Source organism: Grampus griseus (assembly GCF_964374135.1).
Source record: "Grampus griseus genome assembly, chromosome: 9".
In the NCBI taxonomy this organism is placed as follows: Eukaryota; Metazoa; Chordata; class Mammalia; order Artiodactyla; family Delphinidae; genus Grampus; species Grampus griseus.
This window is the reverse complement of record NC_139003.1, coordinates 76,279,499-76,298,610: the sequence shown is the minus strand read 5'-3', so window position 1 is coordinate 76,298,610 and position 19,112 is coordinate 76,279,499. Positions and strand designations below refer to the sequence as shown.

General features: G+C 39.5%; 1 protein-coding gene across 1 annotated transcript in view; it reads left to right on the top strand.

Annotated features, from left to right (window-relative positions):
• GRM3 (glutamate metabotropic receptor 3) overlaps positions 1 to 19,112 on the top strand; it is a gene marked incomplete at both ends in the record, with an annotated part of 104,433 nt that overhangs the window by 68,173 nt on the left and 17,148 nt on the right. Inside the window, one exon of the mRNA XM_082661549.1 lies at positions 10,680 to 11,746. Coding sequence (XP_082517675.1) covers positions 10,680 to 11,746 — 1,067 coding nt within the window. The remainder of the gene's footprint in view (positions 1 to 10,679; positions 11,747 to 19,112) is intronic.

The following is a 19,112-nucleotide window of genomic DNA, read 5'->3' as shown; positions in this document are numbered from 1 at the left end:
TTCCCAGTCCCCACATGGGAGAGTCAGGAGAAATAAATCTTGCAGCATTAGTCCCCTAGAATGACAAGATTAATTAATATATTTTATTTGTGTTTGGAATAGTATGTCTTCAAATTTTAATTTTTATATACTCTTATTATGAAATATTAAACCATACAAATAATATACTTAACTCAGTGCAATTTATGAAGCACAACAATAAAATACTCATCCATGAAAAACACCCCATCCAAACAAGAAACAGATTATAATAAATTGGCATCCACTTTGTGCTCTTCCCTATCCCATCCTTTGCATACCACCACTCCATCCCATAGGCACTACCCTGAATTTTGTCATTATCATTCATTTACTTTATTCATTACCATTCATTTTTCACTTCTGTATGTATTCCCAAATGATACGTTTAGATGTGTTTATCTTACAACTTAGTGTTCTTTATCTTAGAACTTTATGAAAGTGGAGTTACATTGTCTTTTCACACACTATAGCTTTTAAAATACATTTACCTGTTGTCACTTTAATTTCACAACAATATAATATTGTTAATAATCCACAAAATAATTTGTGATTGCTGTTGGAAACTGGTGTTGATTCCAGTTTTTTTTTTTCACTTATATACAGTACTACCAACATTCATTTACATGTTCCTGGTGCATATGTGCAAGAATAGTATAATGCAACAAAACGTTCACAATTTGTTAATTCTAGGTGATTGCAATCAAGGTGATTGCAATTCTAGGTGATGCAATCATGTCCATCATAATTTTCTTTCATCATTACTGTAGCTTTGAAAATTTTCAAAATAAAAAGGTCAGAAAGTAGTTGACCTAGCAATCCCATTCCTGGGTATATATCCAACAAAACCTAAAACACTAATTTGAACCCCAATGTTCATAGCAGCATTATTTACAATAGCCAAGACATAAACAACCTAAGTGTCCATCAACAGAGGAATGGATAAAGAAGCTGTGGTGTATATATATATATATATATATATATATATATACACACACACACAATGGAATACAACTCAGACATTAAAAAAATGAAATTTTGCCATTTGCAGCAACATGGATGCAATTGGAGGGCATTACACCTAATGAAATAAGTCAGACAGAGAAAGACAAATACTATATGTTATCACTTATATGTGAAATATTAAAAAAAATACAGCAAACTAGTGAATATAATATAAAAGAAGCAGACTCACAGAAAGAAAAAACTAGTGGTTACCAGCGGGGGGAGGGGCAAAATAGGGGAGGGGTGTGGGAGGTACATACTATTAGGTATAAGACAGACTTAAGGATGTGTTGTACAACACAAGGAATATAGCCAATATTTGTAATAACTGTAACTGTAAAGTAACATGTAAAAATTGTATAAAAACAAAAAATTAAAACCTAAAAATAAAAAATAAAATAAAATAAAATTGCCACTAACAACAACAAAAAAAAAGGTAGGAAGGAAAAAAAACTGATGAAAGTCTACCTATATTCTGCACCCACCGATTTAAAATAGCCTACAGAGCAACAGCCAGCTCTACCCACCACCAGTCCCTCCCATCAGGAAACTTGCACAAGCCTCTTAGATAGCCTCATCCACCAGACGGCAGACAGCAGAAGCAAGAAGAACTACAATCCTGCAGCCTGTGGAACAAAACCACATTCACAGAAAGACAGACAAGATGAGAAGGCAGAGGGCTATGTATCAGTTGAAGGAACAAGATAAAACCCCAGAAAAACAACTAAATGAAGTGGAGATAGGCAACCTTCCAGAAAAAGAATTCAAAAATAATGATAGTGAAGATGATCCAGGAACTCGGAAAAAGAATGGAGGCAAAGACTGAGAAGATGCAAGGAATGATTAACAAAGACCTAAAAGAATTAAAGAACAAACAAACAGATGAACAATACAATAACTGAAATGAAAACTACACTAGAAGGAATCAATAGCAGAATAACTGAGGCAGAAGAATGGACAAGTGACCTGGAAGACAGAATGGTGGCATTCACTGCCATGGAACAGAATAAAGAAAAAAGAATGAAAACAAATGAAGACACCTTAAGAGATCTCTGGGACAACATTAAACACAACAACCTTCACATTATAGGGGTCCCAGAAGGAGGAGAGAGAAAGGACCCGAGAAAATATCTGAAGGGATTATAGTCGAAAACTTCCCTAACATGGGAAAGGAAATAGCCACCCAAGTCCAGGAAGTGCAAAGAATCCCATACAAGATAAACCCAAGGAGAAACACGCTGAGACACATAGTAATCAAATGGGCAAAAATTAAAGACAAAGAAAAATTATTGAAAGCAGCAAAGGAAAACTGACAAATAACATACGAGGGAACTCCCATAAGGGTAATGGCTGATTTCTCAGCAGAAACTCTACAAGCCAGAAGGGAGTGGCATGGCATGTTTAAAGTGATGAAAAGGAAGAACCTACAAGTAAGATTACTCTACCCAGCAAGGATCTCATTCAGATGCGATGGAGAAATCAAAAGCTTTACAGAGAAGCAAAAGCTAAGAGAATGCAGCACCACCAAACCAGCTCTACAACAAATGCTAAAGGAACTTCTCTAAGTGGGAAACACAAGAGGAGAAAAGGACCTACAAAAACAAACCCAAAACAATTAAGAAAATGGTAACAGAAACATACATATTGATAATTACCTTAAACGTGAATGGATTAAATGCTCCAACAAAAAGACACAGGTTCGCTGAATGGATACAAAAACAAGACCCATATATATGCTGTCTACAAGAGACCCACTTCAGACCCAGCAACACATACAGACTGAAAGTGAGGGGATGGAAAAAGATATTCCATGCAAATGGAAATCAAAAGAAAGCTGGAGTAGCAATACTCATAGATCAAATAGACTTTAAAATAAAGAATGCTACAAGAGACAAGGAAGGACACTACATAATGATCAAGGGATCAATCCAAGAAGAAGATATAACAATTAAAAATATATATGCACCCAACAAAGGAGCACCTCAATACATAAGGCAACTGCTAACAGCTATAAAAGAGGAAATTGACAGTAGCACAATAATAGTGGGGGACTTTAACACCTCACTTACACCAATGGACAGATCATCCAAACAGAAAATTAATAAGGAAACACAAGCTATAAATGACACAATAAACCAGATAGATTTAATTGATATTTATAGAACATTCCATCCAAAAACTGCAGATTACACTTTCTTCTCAAGTGCACACGGAACATTCTCCAGGATAGATCACACCTTGGGTCACAAATCCAGCCTCAGTAAATTTAAGAAAAATGAAATCATTTCATGCATCTTTTCTGACCACAACGCTACGAGATTAGAAATCAATTACAGGGAAAAAAACCGTAAAAAACACAAACACATGGAGGCTAAACAATACGTTACTAAATAACCAAGAGATCACTGAAGAAATCAAAGAGGAAATCAAAAAATACCTAGAGACAAATGACAATGAAAACACGATGATCCAAAACCTATGGGATGCAGCAAAAGCAGTTCTAAGAGAGAGGTTTATAGCGATACAAGCTGACCTCAAGAAACAAGAAAAATCTCAAATTAACAATCTAACCTTACACCTAAAGGAACGAGAGAAAGAAGAACAAACAAAACCCAAAGTTAGCAGAAGGAAAGAAATCATAAAGATCAGAGCAGAAATAAATGAAATAGAAACAAAGAAAATAATAGCAAAGATCAATAAAACTAAAAGCAGGTTCTTTGAGAAGATAAACAAAATTGATAAACCATTAGCCAGACTCATCAAGAAAAAGAGGAAGAGGACTCAAATCAATAAAATTAGAAATGAAAAAGGAGAAGTTACAACAGACACCGCAGAAATACAAAGCATCCTAAGAGACTACTACAAGCAACTCTATGCCAATAAAATGGACAACCTGTAAGAAATGGACAAATTCTTAAAAAGGTATACCTTCTTAAACTGAACCAGGAAGAAATAGAAAATATGAACAGACCAATCACAAGTAATGAAATTGAAACTGTGATTAAAAATCTTCCAACAAACAAAAGTCCAGGACCAGATGGCTTCACAGGTGAACTCTATCAAACATTAAGAGAACAGCTAACACCCATCCTTTCCAAACTCTTCCAAAAAATTGCAGAGGAAGGAACACTCCCAAACTCATTCTATGAGGCAACCATCACCCTGATACCAAAACCAGACAAAGATACTACAATAAAAGAAAATTACAGACCAATATCACTGATGAAAACAGATGCCAAAATCCTCAACAAAATACTAGCAAACAGGATCCAACAACACATTATAAGGATCATACACCATGATCAAGTGGGATTTATCCCAGGGATGCAAGGATTCTTCAATACACGCAAATCAATCAATGTGATACACCATATTAACAAATTGAAGAAGAAAAACCATATGATCATCTCAATAGATGCAGAAAAAGCTTTTGACAAAATTCAACACTCACTTATGATAAAAACTCTCCAGAAAGTGGGCACAGAGTGAAACCACCTCAACATAATAAAGGCCATATATGACAAACCCACAGCAAACATCATTCTCAATAGTGTAAAACTGAAAGCATTTCCTCTAAGATCAGGAACAAGACAAGGATGTCCACTCTCGCCACTATTATTCAACATAGTTTTGGAAGTCCTAGCTACGGCAATCAGAGGAGAAAAAGAAATAAAAGGAATACAAATTGGAAAAGAAGAAGTAAAAGTGTCACTGTCTGCAGATGACACGATACTATATAGAGAGAATCCTAAAAATGCCACCAGAAAACTACTAGAGCTAATCTATGAATTTGGTAAAGGTACAGGATACAAAATTAATGCACAGAAATCTCTTGCATTCCTATACACTAATGATGAAAACTCTGAAAGAGAAATTAAGGAAACACTCCCATTTACCATTGCAACAAAAAGAATAAAATACCTAGGAATAAACCTACCTAGGGAGACAAAAGACCTGTATGCAGGAAACTATAAGACACTGATGAAAGAAATTAAAGATGATACCAACAGATGGAGAGATATACCATGTTCTTGGATGGAAGAATCAATATTGTGAAAATGTCTATACTACCCAAAGCAATCTACAGATTCAATGCAATCCCTATCAAATTACCAATGGCATTTTTTGCAGAACTAGAACAAAAAAATCTTAAAATTTGTATGGAGACAAAAAAGATCCCAGAGAGCCAAAGCAATCTTGAGAAATAAAAACGGAGCTGGAGGAATCAGACTCCCTGACTTCAGACTATACCACAAAGCTACAGTAATCAAGACAATATGGTACTGGCACAAAAACAGAAATATAGACCAATGGAACAGGATAGAAAGCCCAGAGATAAATCCATGCACCTATGGTCAACTAATCTATGACAAAGGAGGCAAGGATATACAATGGAGAAAAGATAGTCTCTTCAATAAGTGGTGCTGGGAAAACTGGACAGCTACATGTAAAAGAATGAAATTAGGCCACTCCCTAACACCATACACAAAAATAAACTCAAAATAGATTAGAGACCTAAATGTAAGACCAGACACTATAAAACTCTTAGAGGAAAACATAGGAAGAACACTCTTTGACATAAATCACAGCAAATTCTTTTTTGATCCACCTCCTAGAGTAATGGAAATAAAACCAAAAATACACAGATGGGACCTAATGAAAGTTAAAAGCTTTTGTACAGCAAAGGACACCATAAACAAGAGGAAAAGACAACCCTCAGAATGGGAGAAAATATTTGCAAATGAATCAACGGACAAAGGATTATCATCTCCAAAATATATAAACAGCTCATGCTGCTCAATATTAAAAAAACAAACAACCCCATTCAAAAATGGGCAGAAGACCTAGATAGACATTTCTCCAAAGAAGAACTACACATAGCCAAGAAGCACATGAAAAGCTGCCCAACATCACTAATTATGAGAGAAATGCGGATCAAAACTACAGTGAGGTATCACCTCACACCAGTCAGAATGGGCATCATCAGAAAATCTACAAACAACAAATGCTGATGAGGGTGTGGAGAAAAGGGAACCCTCTTGCACTGTTGGTGGGAATGTAAATTGATACAGCCAGTATGGAGAACAGTATGGAGGTTCCTTAAAAATCTAAAAATAGAATTACCATATGATCTAGGAATCCCACTACTGGACATATACCCAGAGAAAAACATAATTCAAAAAGATACATGCACCCCAATGTTCACTGCAGCACTATTTACAATAATAGCCAGGTCATGGAAACAACCTAAATGCCCATCGACAGATGAATAGATAAAGAAGATGTGGTACATATATACAATGGAATATTAGCCATAAAAAGGAACGAAACTGGGTCATTTGTAGAGACGTGGATGGATCTAGAGACTGTCATACAGAGTGAAGTAAGTCAGAAAGAGAAAAACAAATATCCTATATTAACGCATATATGTGGAACATAGAAAAATGGTACAGATGACCCGGTCTGCAGGGCAGAAATTGAGACACAGATGTAGAGGACAAACGTATAGACACCAAGGGGTAAAATTGGTGGTGGATGTGGGGTGGTGGTGTGATGAATTGGGCGACTGGGATTGACATGTATACACTAATATGTATAAAATGGATAACTAGTAAGAACCTGCTGTATGAAAAATAAATAAAATTCAAAAAAATTAAAAAATAAAATAGCCTAATGAAAAATAGTGGCTATAAATGACCCAATTTCATTCCTTTCTATGGCTGAGTAATATTCATTGTATATATGTACCACATCTTCTTTATCCATTCATCTGTCAATGGGCATTAGGTTGCTTCCACGTCCTGGCTACTGTGAATAGTGCTGCAATGAACATTGGGGTACATGTGTCTTTTTGAAATATGGTTTTCTCAGGGTATTGGGTCATTTGTAGAGATGTGGATGGACCTAGAGTCTGTTATACAGAGTGAAGTCAGAAAGAGAAAAACAAACGTATATTGACGCATATATGTGGAATCTAGAAAAATGGCACACATGAACCTATTTGCAGGGCAGGAACAGAGACGCAGACGTAGAGAACGGAAGAGTGGACACAGGAGGGGAAGGGGAGAGTGGGATGAATTGGGAGATTAGGATTGACATATATACACTGCCATGTGTACAATAGATAGTTAACGGGAACCTGCTATATAGCACAGGGAGCTCAGCTCTGTGCTCTGTGATGACGTAGATGGGTGGGAAGGAGGTGGGGGGAGGGAGGTCCAAGAGGAGGGGATATATGTATACATATAGCTGATTCACTTCTTTGTACAGCAGAAACTAACACAACATTGTAAAGCAATTGTACTCCAATTAAAAAAAAGTGCCTATATTTTGTAAAAGCCAGAGATAAAGTCCTCATTTAGGCTCTTTAAAAAACCTATCAATGCTCTGTATATTCAAACGATTAAGAAAAAAATGGGAATTGAAATATTATTACCAGATTTTCATGAGTAGGAATCAATATCAGAATTCTTATGTTACATCAAGCTAAGTTTGTTTATTCTATGCTTAGAAAAGAGGCATTAAAAATTTCAGGTATTCTGGGCTTCCCTGGTGGCGCAGTGGTTGAGAGTCTGCCTGCCGATGCAGGGGACACGGGTTCGTGCCCCGGTCCGGGAAGATCCCACATGCCGCGGAGCGGCTGGGCCCGTGAGCCATGGCCCCTGAGCCTGCATGTCCGGAACCTGTGCTCCGCAATGGGAGAGGCCACAACAGTGAGAGGCCCGTGTACCGCAAAAAAAAAAAAAAAAAAAAAAAAAAAAATTCAGGTATTCCTTTTACATGTTACAAATAAGTAAAATGTTGACTATTTGAAAACATTTTATATCAAGTGTTAAGACCCTAGATGTGTTATTAGTTTTGTTATTCTCAACTAAGCCACCGGTCTGTTCCAGTATTCAGTTAATGATATCAGATGATTTCCATAAAAGATTTATAAAAGGAATGTTTTACATCTTTAGTGTTTATATTATTAGCTCACATGCCAACAATCTTATCAATAACCCTCTCCGGCTCAGGTTACGCAAAACAACCAGTTTTGTCACCTTTCAAATACGTTATTTTTAAGAAACTTTATATTTAAGAATAGCTGTGAAAATAGTGAAATATTTAAAGCTATAAAACATTTATTTTACAAATCTTTTCCAGAATGACCTAATAACATCCACTGAACACTGGTGGAGATTGACTGTGTAGTTGAGAATAAAAAAAATTAATAACACATCTGAGGTTCTTATACTTGATGTAAACTATGTTAAAATATTCAATATTTTATTTATTTGTAACGTGTGAAAGGAGTCTCTAAAATTTTTAATGAAATTTTTCTAAGCATGGACAAAATAAATTTAGTTTTCTGTGATCTAAGAATTGTGATATTGATTCCTACTCCTGAAAATATAGCAATAATGTTTCAACTCCTATGTTCATTTGTTCTACCATATTAAAACATAGTCTAAAGCTGTAGTAGTTGCAAAAAAGATCATACTGCTGTGGAGAGAGATCAAGAGAAACAACAAATAACAGAGAGAAATGAATTATCCCACAATTTAGTATCTGGCAAATGTTATAAACCAGTAGAAAATGATCAATTTATTTAGCATTTTTACATTTATTTATAATTTGTTATTATAATTTGTTGATTAGGAAACAGAGTTAGAAAGGTTAACTTTCCTAAGGACATACAACTGTTCAAAGGCAGAGATGACAATCACACATGGTCCATCTAAATCCAAAATCATGCACTCATCTACGACTACAGCGTGTCTCGCTATGAACTTGAAGCCAATCCCCAACTGCAGTACAGACACACACAGACATAGGCGATGGGTTTGAAGAATGTGGCAGAAAGCTAGGTGAAGTTTAGGAAAGTCAAATGTGAGATAACAAGATCACTAAAGGAAAATAAATCATAATAAGTGAGGAATAAATGTGGCATATTGAATTACATTTGCTAACAGACTTTATATATGGTACAACACGTTACTGGAAACACCAAGCCTGATACTCTAGGGGCATCTAAGCATCCTATGTAGGCAAGAGCTATTAGGTGAAATATGAGGTTTTCTTTTACCAAGGACCCAAGCAACTCATTGAGGGACCCTTTCCTCCATAAAATAACTAGACCCAAGAAGAGTAAGCTGTTTCCCGCTGGCTGGAACAACATGAGCCCCAGAGAAGACAGGACGGAGCTCAGGGAGGCGGTAGTAAAGACAGCAAAGACCTGCAGAGTAAGAGACTGCAGTGTCCTGCAAATTCCCCTTCCTCATCCATAGCTGTAGTTGGGCACATCAGCTAAGCCACATTTCCCAGCTGCTCTCGAAGTTGGGTGTGACCCTGTAACTAATTTCTAGTCAATAAATGTGAATAAAAGCACGTGCCACTTCCAGGTTTATACTTTGAGGAAGCAGGTGTACCTAATTCATACTCTTTTTCTCCTTCCACCGCATGGATGCCAATGAGAAGGAGGCCCTAGGAATTGGTACAGCTTCAAGATGGAAGGAACGTGGGTTCCTGAATCCCTGTGTGGAGGAGAGATACCCGCCCACCAAGACCTTAGCCTACTGCACAAGGGAGAAATAAACTTCCATTGTGTTTGAGCCCTTAAACAATTTGGGGTCTATTTACCAACACAGGCAAGCCTACCCTGACTAATAAAGATTGTCTGTGCATCAGAGACACCAGCTTCATTCTTCTACATTTAAGGAAAGAGTAAAGGTCGGCAGTGTGAAATAGTAGGCACAGAGTAGACCAGAGAAGGTGGCATAAAAATGGTGAACAGCATGGCAGCTCATGTTGGCAAGAGAGACGTGATGAGCAGCAGCTGGAAGAGACGAGAGAGGAACCAGAGATGCTTAGAGAGGCGCTGCTCTTAGGCACTGGCTATAAGAAAGGGACAGGGTTGAGGGCTACCGATCCCGTACAGTTAGGAACTGTAAAGCAATTACCTAGCTTCTACTGTAGGTGCCTTCAGAATATTCAGGTTGTATATATGTGGATAGGAGTATGCTATACACAGACACATGCAAATATGTAGTCAGAATGAACAGCCTCCAAAACATGAAAATACTACAGTTGAAGGATTATGGATGCGTGTTCTTTTTTTCTTTCCTTCTGAATTATCTAAACTGTTTAAAAGAAACATACCATCCATTTATAATGAAAATTTTTTTCTTGATTTGAAGGAGAAAAATTCCTCTTTTTAATTATATCTTCATGAAAATATTTAGTTTCTATACATCAATATATAAATACGTAATAGAGATGAGATTCGAAGTTTTGTCCAATTCCTATTGTGGAATCTTTCAAGAAATGAATATTTATATACCACATAAAATATGACTACATGTTCACCGGTTTCCCTGTTAAATAATCAGCTCCTTTGAAGGCAGACACTGTATTGTACTCATGATTATCACTGGCACTTGGCACACAGGAGGCACTCAGGAATGTTAAGTGAATGAATTTATGAATGCTTGAAGACTCCAGTAGTTTTTAATATGTAAATTCAATGGTAATTGATAAATTATCTCAGCCTTGGAATCCCTGTTCCCTGTTATTTCAGTTTTGCTAAGTGTATGATATAAAGTCATTGACCGATCACACTTAAGACACCTAAACAGTGATCTTTTTTTTCTTTTCTTTTACTTTACATGTCACAGCTCCATTCAACCCAAATAAAGGTGCAGATAGCATTGTCAAGTTTGACACTTTTGGAGACGGAATGGGACGTTACAACGTGTTCAACTTCCAGTACATGGGCGGCAAGTATTCCTACTTGAAGGTTGGTCATTGGGCAGAAACCTTATCAGTAGATGTCGACTCTATCCACTGGTCCCGGAACTCAATCCCCACGTCCCAGTGCAGCGACCCCTGTGCACCCAATGAAATGAAGAATATGCAACCAGGGGACGTCTGCTGCTGGATCTGCATCCCCTGCGAGCCCTACGAATACCTGGCTGACGAGTTTACCTGTATGGATTGCGGCCTTGGGCAGTGGCCCACTGCAGACCTATCTGGCTGCTTTGACCTTCCTGAGGACTACATCAGGTGGCAAGATGCCTGGGCCATTGGTCCAGTCACCATTGCCTGCCTGGGTTTTATGTGTACATGCGTGGTTGTGACTGTCTTTATCAAGCACAACAACACACCGTTAGTCAAAGCATCAGGCCGGGAGCTCTGCTACATCTTGTTGTTTGGGGTTGGCCTGTCCTATTGCATGACATTCTTCTTCATTTCCAAGCCGTCACCAGTCATCTGTGCATTGCGCCGACTAGGGCTGGGGACCTCCTTCGCTGTCTGTTACTCAGCCCTGCTGACCAAGACAAACTGCATTGCCCGTGTCTTCGATGGGGTAAAGAATGGCGCTCAGAGGCCAAAATTCATCAGCCCAAGTTCTCAGGTTTTCATCTGCCTGGGTCTGATACTGGTGCAAATTGTGGTAGTGTCTGTGTGGCTCATCCTGGAGGTTCCAGGCACCAGGCGGTACACCCTTCCAGAGAAGCGGGAAACAGTCATCTTAAAATGCAATGTCAAAGATTCCAGCATGTTGATCTCACTTACCTACGATGTGGTCCTGGTCATCTTATGCACTGTGTATGCCTTCAAAACGCGGAAGTGCCCAGAGAATTTCAACGAAGCCAAGTTCATTGGTTTTACCATGTACACCACATGCATCATCTGGTTGGCCTTCCTCCCTATATTTTATGTGACTTCAAGTGACTACAGAGTAAGTCTCGGAATGGTTTCTCCTTTTCCTTCTTCTTGTATCCTGCCGCTGTTTTGTTATGTATAATTTAAAAGAGACTCCTTTTATTTCATCTCAGCAATTAGGTAGCTAAATTATAAATGCCATGATGAACCACCATATTGTATATGGAAATTAATTCAATATGTTTTAAAACATTTAATTAGTGCTTGCTATGTGGAAAGCATTGTGCTGGGCACAGAGAGGAACATAAATGTAAATGGCATGGTCATTCAAGCAATTTACAATCCAGTGGGAGAAAAGTATAATACACACACACACATACACATGCACGCACACGCCCCTTAAAACTTTTCATTTAATTTAGAAAGTGAATGACAAGATAATAAGACTTTAAATTAGACACGAGAGGACCTGGCTACCACAGATCGATCTGTAAATTAAAGCAGAGTTGCAACATTAAGCCAGGATCAGTTGAAAGATCTAAAAACTTTTCACTCAAGCTTCAAATAAGCATCATTATTTCTCTAAAACAAGTTAAAATACAATATTTGTTATACTTTTTCTACAACTTTACTTCCTGTAGATGTGGTATATGTATGTAATCCCTGAATCGGTTAAAACTTTTACTGTCTATATCCATGTAACCTAATTAAGTCATTACTCATATAGTCTCCAGTAATATTTAGTTCAGATTTCTGGGCTTCAATATAATGACCATCTCTCCTGAAAGAAACAGTTCATGATTCTATCAAAATTTCTCAAATTGTTGAAACCATCAATCCGTTGCTCCCACATTTATACTTCTCATTTTCGTATCGCCCAATGAGTGAGTATAAGAATATTTCCCTCTTAAGGCAATTGGTTTTTATTCTCTATATTTCTTAATTCGTCATTAAGTTTTCCAGAGGCCTTATGGTTTCCTTGTTACAACATGATTTCACAAAGTAAAGTGCCTCTGTAGGTTGGAATAGTCCTCAAATGTTTCTGTTTATCAGCAATTCCTACGTTACCAAGCTCTTGAATATTGCTGCTCAAAAATAAGACAAAGCTACTTAAAGCAAGAGATCAAGAGACTGGCGAAGCTTGATGTGTCTAGTCTAGTAAATTATCCACAACGTTGTGACTCAAACCTATGGACCACATTAAAGGAGCAGCCAGAAAAATAAAGAATATACAATCAATGTTGGGATAACGGTCAGGCTTTCTATAAGACTAGCTATAAAAATTTTTGAAAATCTGTCAAAAGAGAAGACATCAGAACTAAATCAACAAAATCAAAGGTCAGATTATATGCACACAGGAGTTCGTACCTTTCTAGGGTGGGGATTAAATGGAGAACTACAGTTAATGCATTTTAATGCCCCCAATTCTATCTTTTGTCTTTCTATACACATCCTCCTCCTATAGATCTGTAAGGATTTTTTTTTTCACTTCTTAGGAAGCCATCCTTAGTAGACAGGACTTGGGGTATTGGAAATGCAAAATAGTTACAATGCTATTTGTTCTATCCTCACATATGATTTGAAACTATTCATTCTCGAAAAAGCTAATGAAAAAATAAAACAAAAATAATACCGAGAATAAAATTTAATTTTATTGAATGAACTAGCATTTATTCCTAAAACATAAAAAAATGACTTCTTCCTTTAACATGATAGCAATATCATGATTAAAAGAAATTAGCTGAAGATACCAGAAGTTTTGCCACATGGCAGAAGTTACAAGGAAAATGGGGCAGAGGTTGTACAGTTGAGAGTTTTAAGGGCTATGCTAATTAAGGCAATGAATCCTACAGAGATCATCTGAGGTCTCACTTATCCTTGCAAATAATCCCAATCCTAAATTTACAAAAGAAATGAGACAGTAGACCAGAGCCTCCAACACAGAGGTTTTCATATTCAATCACACATTGAATCAACTGGGTAGCTTTGAAAAAAAATATTGATACCTGGGGCACAGCCCCAGATATTCTGATTTAATTGGCCTGATCTGTGGCTTAGACGTCAGGATTTTTCAAAGCCCCCCACGTGACTCTCATTTGCAGCCAGGATTGAAAATCGCTGCCCTAATGAATCACATGCTCTTCTTGTCCCACAGATATCTCTAGTTTGGCCGGCACTGTTTTGAAATTCTTTGAAATGTTTGCCAAAGTAAGAACATTGAGAAATTGTACATAACTGTCTAGATTCTTGGCTTCTCTTAACAAACTAAAACATGTGGACCCACAATTAGCTGGCTGAGTAGTGCTTATGCCTCTAGACAGAGCACTCTCACTCCTGTTGCCCACAGCTCCCACCAGCCCCTGAATTCTTACACCTGGCTACCCTCACGTATGAATCTGCATAGCCCTATAGGTATTTGAACCCAGGACCCTTGTTTTAGACTGCGATTTAAAATTTCCTGGAGGGAAACCATGTGGCTCGGAGAGAATCAGCAGCATTAGAAAAGTACCCAATAATAATCTAAGTACCAGCATTAGGAATTTGGCCATCGGTCAACAAGGTTTATGACTCAGTACTTTGCCACCCACTGGGAGTTATAAAACAATATAAAGCACTATTCTAGTCTTCAAAAAGCTTACATCTCAGTTGGGAAAACAATAACAAGCATGAACGGATTCAAGATTAACACAGAATAGTTTATAATTAAATTGCTGATAGAAACTCTTAAATGCCTATTAGTTTCAAAAACGAGTTGGATCAGTAAGAGCTTGGTCTTTCCAGGAATCTCCTTAAAGAGGTGGGATTTCATCCTGTACCTTGGTAGGAAAGTGCAAGTAAGGTAGTTAGAGTATATAGGGCCTACGGGGAATATTCTTGAGGGAAAATAGAAATGAACCAAGAAGAATGCAATAATGTCAATCGTGCTCAAATGGAAGACAGGGGGAGTCTAGTGAGAAATTAATGGGAACTGGCAGCTTGGTCAGATTATACCAGGTAGAGGAATTCATTTAAATAATGTGTAAGGGCTTTGAGGTCTTGTGATTTTTAAATTTTTCTTGTTTTCTTTTGGTTGGTTGTTCACTTGGGCAAAAAGTGACATGATTAAGGCAAGAGGGAAAGAAAGGAACTAAGTCTTCCTGACCAAATCCCAAAACCTTATTCTACCAAGTGCTTTGCATACATGAGCTTACGTTATTCTCATTAGCACCCTGGAAAGCGAATTTCATTATCCATTAGGAAGATGAGTAAACAGACTCAGAGGGCAATTAACTTTTCAGGTGGCACAGTTAAAAAATAGTAGGACTAGTTTTTTGGATCCAAATCCATGCCTTTCCTACTATATCACACACTTATCTATCCTTAATATGAAGAATGGACTTGTAGGCGTAAAACCTAGAACAAACAAGACTAGTCAACGCTGTAAGAGACATCAAGACGGAGCGAGCAAAAACTTGGGTAAGAATCCAAAACTTCAAAGGATCTTTGAGAAATATCCAGGCTGCCTCCTTCTGTATCACAACAAAACCATCCCAGAGAGCATAAGAATCAAACACCGAGTCATCAGGGATCCAATACATAGTTCCAATGGTGTAAAGAAAAACTAGGTCACGTTTGGGTGGAAAGTTTACCACAAAAAGTTTAAATGGTAATTACTGAGTATTTTGTTCATTCATGTCTTCCAAAAGTATCTGAGCATTTACTATGGGCCTTGGGGATACAGCTATCAACACAGACAAGCCCCTCCTCTTTGATAACTTACAATCTGGTGGGGAATGAGAGGAGCATAGAGATGGTGAGTAAATAATTAATAAGTGAACATTCAGGATAACTCATGCAGTGGTGAGTACTATGACGGAAGGGAGTGGGGTTATGCCACTACAGTGCTTCCCAAACTTTAGGGCGCATCCACCTGGGAATCTTGCTAAAGATTCTGATTCAGGAAGAAGGGATGAGGCCCCAGGTTCTGGATTTCTAGCAAGCTCCCAGATGATGGAGATGCTGCGAGGCAAAGGACCGTACTCTAGGTATCAAGATGCTGGATTCTTACTGGGGTTGGTGCAGGCAAAGCATTCTGCCTAGGCAGACTTGGAGGTGACTTCAGAATTTTTACAAGGTTTAAGTACTTGCAGAGAAATTCCAATTTTCCCATGTTGACTATTTTGAAGATTTAAAGAAATGTATCACATCTCATTCTTTCAAAAAGTGTTTGCCACCCCTACTAGTGCCTATTTCATAATACCCTACCGAAAGATGGGAAGGAGCAAACCAGGGGAATTCTACCCGCTAGACAGGAGAAACAGCAAGTGCAAACACCCCCAGGCAAAAATGTCTTAGAAAAGAAAGGTGTATCTGGCTACTGTTTAATGAGTAGATGGGAGAGTGCGTTTATGTGAGAGGTAGGCGGTTGGGAGGGTGGGCAGCTAGACCACATAGGACTTTATAGGCCATAGCAAAAAGTTTAGATTTTTGTTCTCTATGGAAAAAGAAACCACTGAAATACTTTTAAATGGAGCAGTTTAATGATCTCATATTTTGTGATCTCACATTTTAGGAAAAAAAAAAAATCAAGCTGCTAAAGACAACATACGACAGAAAGGAAAAAGCCGGGGTGGGGAGAGCAGTTAAGTGACTGCGATAGGTCAGAGATGATGGTGGCCCGAGCCAAGGGTAGGATGTCAGATGGAGACAGAACCTGTGAAGGACCGAGAAGGGTTTTTAACCCACCCTGCAATCTAACAGGTTAGCCCGCCACAGATTCGGGGATGCTGACAGAAGACCTGAGACTCCTAACTCAGAGCCAAAGGACTTTTATTACCCGCAGCCACCACTGTGGCCAGAAATTCAGCATTTGTGTAGGTTGCGCAAGTCCCAATTTCCAGTAGGCAGTGCAGAGTGGGCCCGGTAACACGTGCATGAGCAGTCATCACGATAGGATCAGTATTGCTGACTTTTTGCCTTCACCTTGAATACATCACAGCCCAGCACTGTTACCGATCCTAACCTTATTTAAAAGGTTGGTATTGTGTTCATCGTAGGCTTTTAGCATGAATTTTTATTTTTAAAAAATACTGCAGTAAAATATTATTTGCCTTGGGGCTTCCCTGGTGGCGCAGTGGTTGAGGGTCCGCCTGCTGATGCAGGGGACGCGGGTTCGTGCCCCGGTCCAGGAAGATCCCACATGCCGCGGAGCGGCTGGACCCGTGAGCCATGGCCGCTAAGCCTGCGTGTCTGGAGCCTCTGCTCTGCAGCGGGAGAGGCCACGACAGTGAGAGGCCCGTGTACCGCAAAAAAAAAATTACTTGTCTTGATTACTGAGTTTTGGGTGCCTCCTTAAATGTGCATCTCAAGCAAGTTCCTCATTTGCCTCTTTCTGGTCCCAGCCCAGCCTTCTCCCTAACGGGCCTGGGTAGGATGGTGACTTGGCTGTCTGTAACCAACAGAGCATAAAAATTCGAGTTCTTCCCTCCCCAGAGTTTCCCAGCATACTGGGTCTGGTGCATATGGATGGCAGCCACCCTTGGGGATGGGGAGACATTGTTCCTACCCTTCCTTTCTTCTTAAGGCAGCTGCGATCAGGATGGAGAGAGTAAGGGAGGAATCAGGCAGCACGGACATCTCCATGCCAGGAAGGAAGACACATTTGCTCTGTGTTTCAAGCAGGCAGCAGCTACGCATGGCTCAACCAAACGAAGGTCCAATGTTTCTGAGCACCCAAAACCCTGAATTGAATGGCAACGTCGTCATTAATGTCACTGTTCATTTCAGTTTGGGGGACCCCTTGACTCAGAGGCCAGAGCCAGATATCGGTAGCTATCTGCCTGGGCCACGTGGTTTGCGGATTTCAGCTCACTCGCCACTGACTTGCACAGACAGCAGCAACTTTTTTCAAGGAGTTCGTCTTAATCCAGGGCATTTGCTGTCTCATCATGATAACATCTCTTAGCATCTTGCCTGGTTTTAGCCTAAGGGCTAAGCAAGCTTTCCAGGGCTGCAGCTGACTGCAGGAATTCATCCAGATTTCCTTGCGTCCGTCTCTCATTCTTTGGTGCAGCACTTCTGTCAGCATTTTCAACCCAATCCAGGTCAGGAAGAGCCCAGATACCGGTCAGTGCGTCATCTCTGGCTTCCCAGAGCATTATCCTGTTTCAGGGCAATCTGACAGAGAGGGCCAAAGCTCCTTTTCTGCAGCCAGGTTCCACTGTAAAAAACTGAGACTTCTGTCATCGCAGAATAGATCTAAGTTTGGCGTGAGAGACTATACCAAGGGATGAGCCCTCAGAGGGCCTAGCTGTTGCCATTCTTCCTTCACAAGCACTGGTCGCCCTCTTCCCTCATTTCCCAAGGGAGCCAGCCAAAGTTTAAATGACTCACCTGGTCTCTGCTTCTCTGAAGGCTTCTCTTGTCAGTGTAGGGTCAGTGTAGGTGCTTGTCTCTGCAACTTTTATGTGAAAAAAGAGTACAACTTTCTGCCCACCAAGGACCTGAATCAGAATAGGGAGGAAATCGACGGCACCCCCAGAGGTGAGTCAGCAACAATTTCAGTACAGGTCTAGCAGCTCTATCCGAATCTACTTCCTGTTACTCAGCCTGCGAACCACCCCCCAAATCCTCTTCTTTAATGGCCATAAAGTGGAACACTATTTATTGCCTGGTTGGCCGTACAGTTTGGTCAGCCTGTTTGCTACGGATCCCCATGGACTGCTCTCAAGGCCTGTTCATCAGCCCACGAGACCCTCATCCTTCCTCTTTGAGAAAGCCTTTCCGATCTCACTGTCACAACTGTCAAAGACCGAAGAGTCTGAGATTTTACTTGACTGATTCCAACTTAACATGTTAGCTTGCCACAGTTTTGTGGACGCTGACAAAAAGGACTCTGACTCAAAGCAATGGCAGTAGCCGGAGTTCCGCACTGGCTCTGGTTACCTGAGCCCCACTTCCCACAGGCTATGCAAAGGGCACCATGACCACGGCACAGTCAGCGGTGGCATTACAGGGAAGAACAGCTAGATTGGGGAATCTGAATCTTCTCTAATGAGTGATATGCTGGTCCTCTGTTCCACAGGCACTACCTCTATCTCCTAGGGCTCTTTGCTATAAAAAATACCATTGAAAAGAAAGTCCAGAACAAAGGTAGTCGGAGCCGCTGCTGGAAAGACATACAGAAGCCCAAGAGACCATACAGGATTATCTTCCGAAAGAACCAACAGAACTTGCTATTGGATTGGATGTGCGGGTGTGAGGGAAATGGCAAAATGAAGGATGACTCTCAGGTTTTTGGCTTGCACAAGGGGGTGGCATTTGGTGTCACTTAAATGGAGGTACCTGGAGGAAAGGATCAAGTTCTGCTTACATATTCATTCTGATTTGCCCACTACACATCCACAACAATATGCCAAGATGGCATTTGAATGTATAGGTCTGGAAGCCCAGAAGATAAGTTG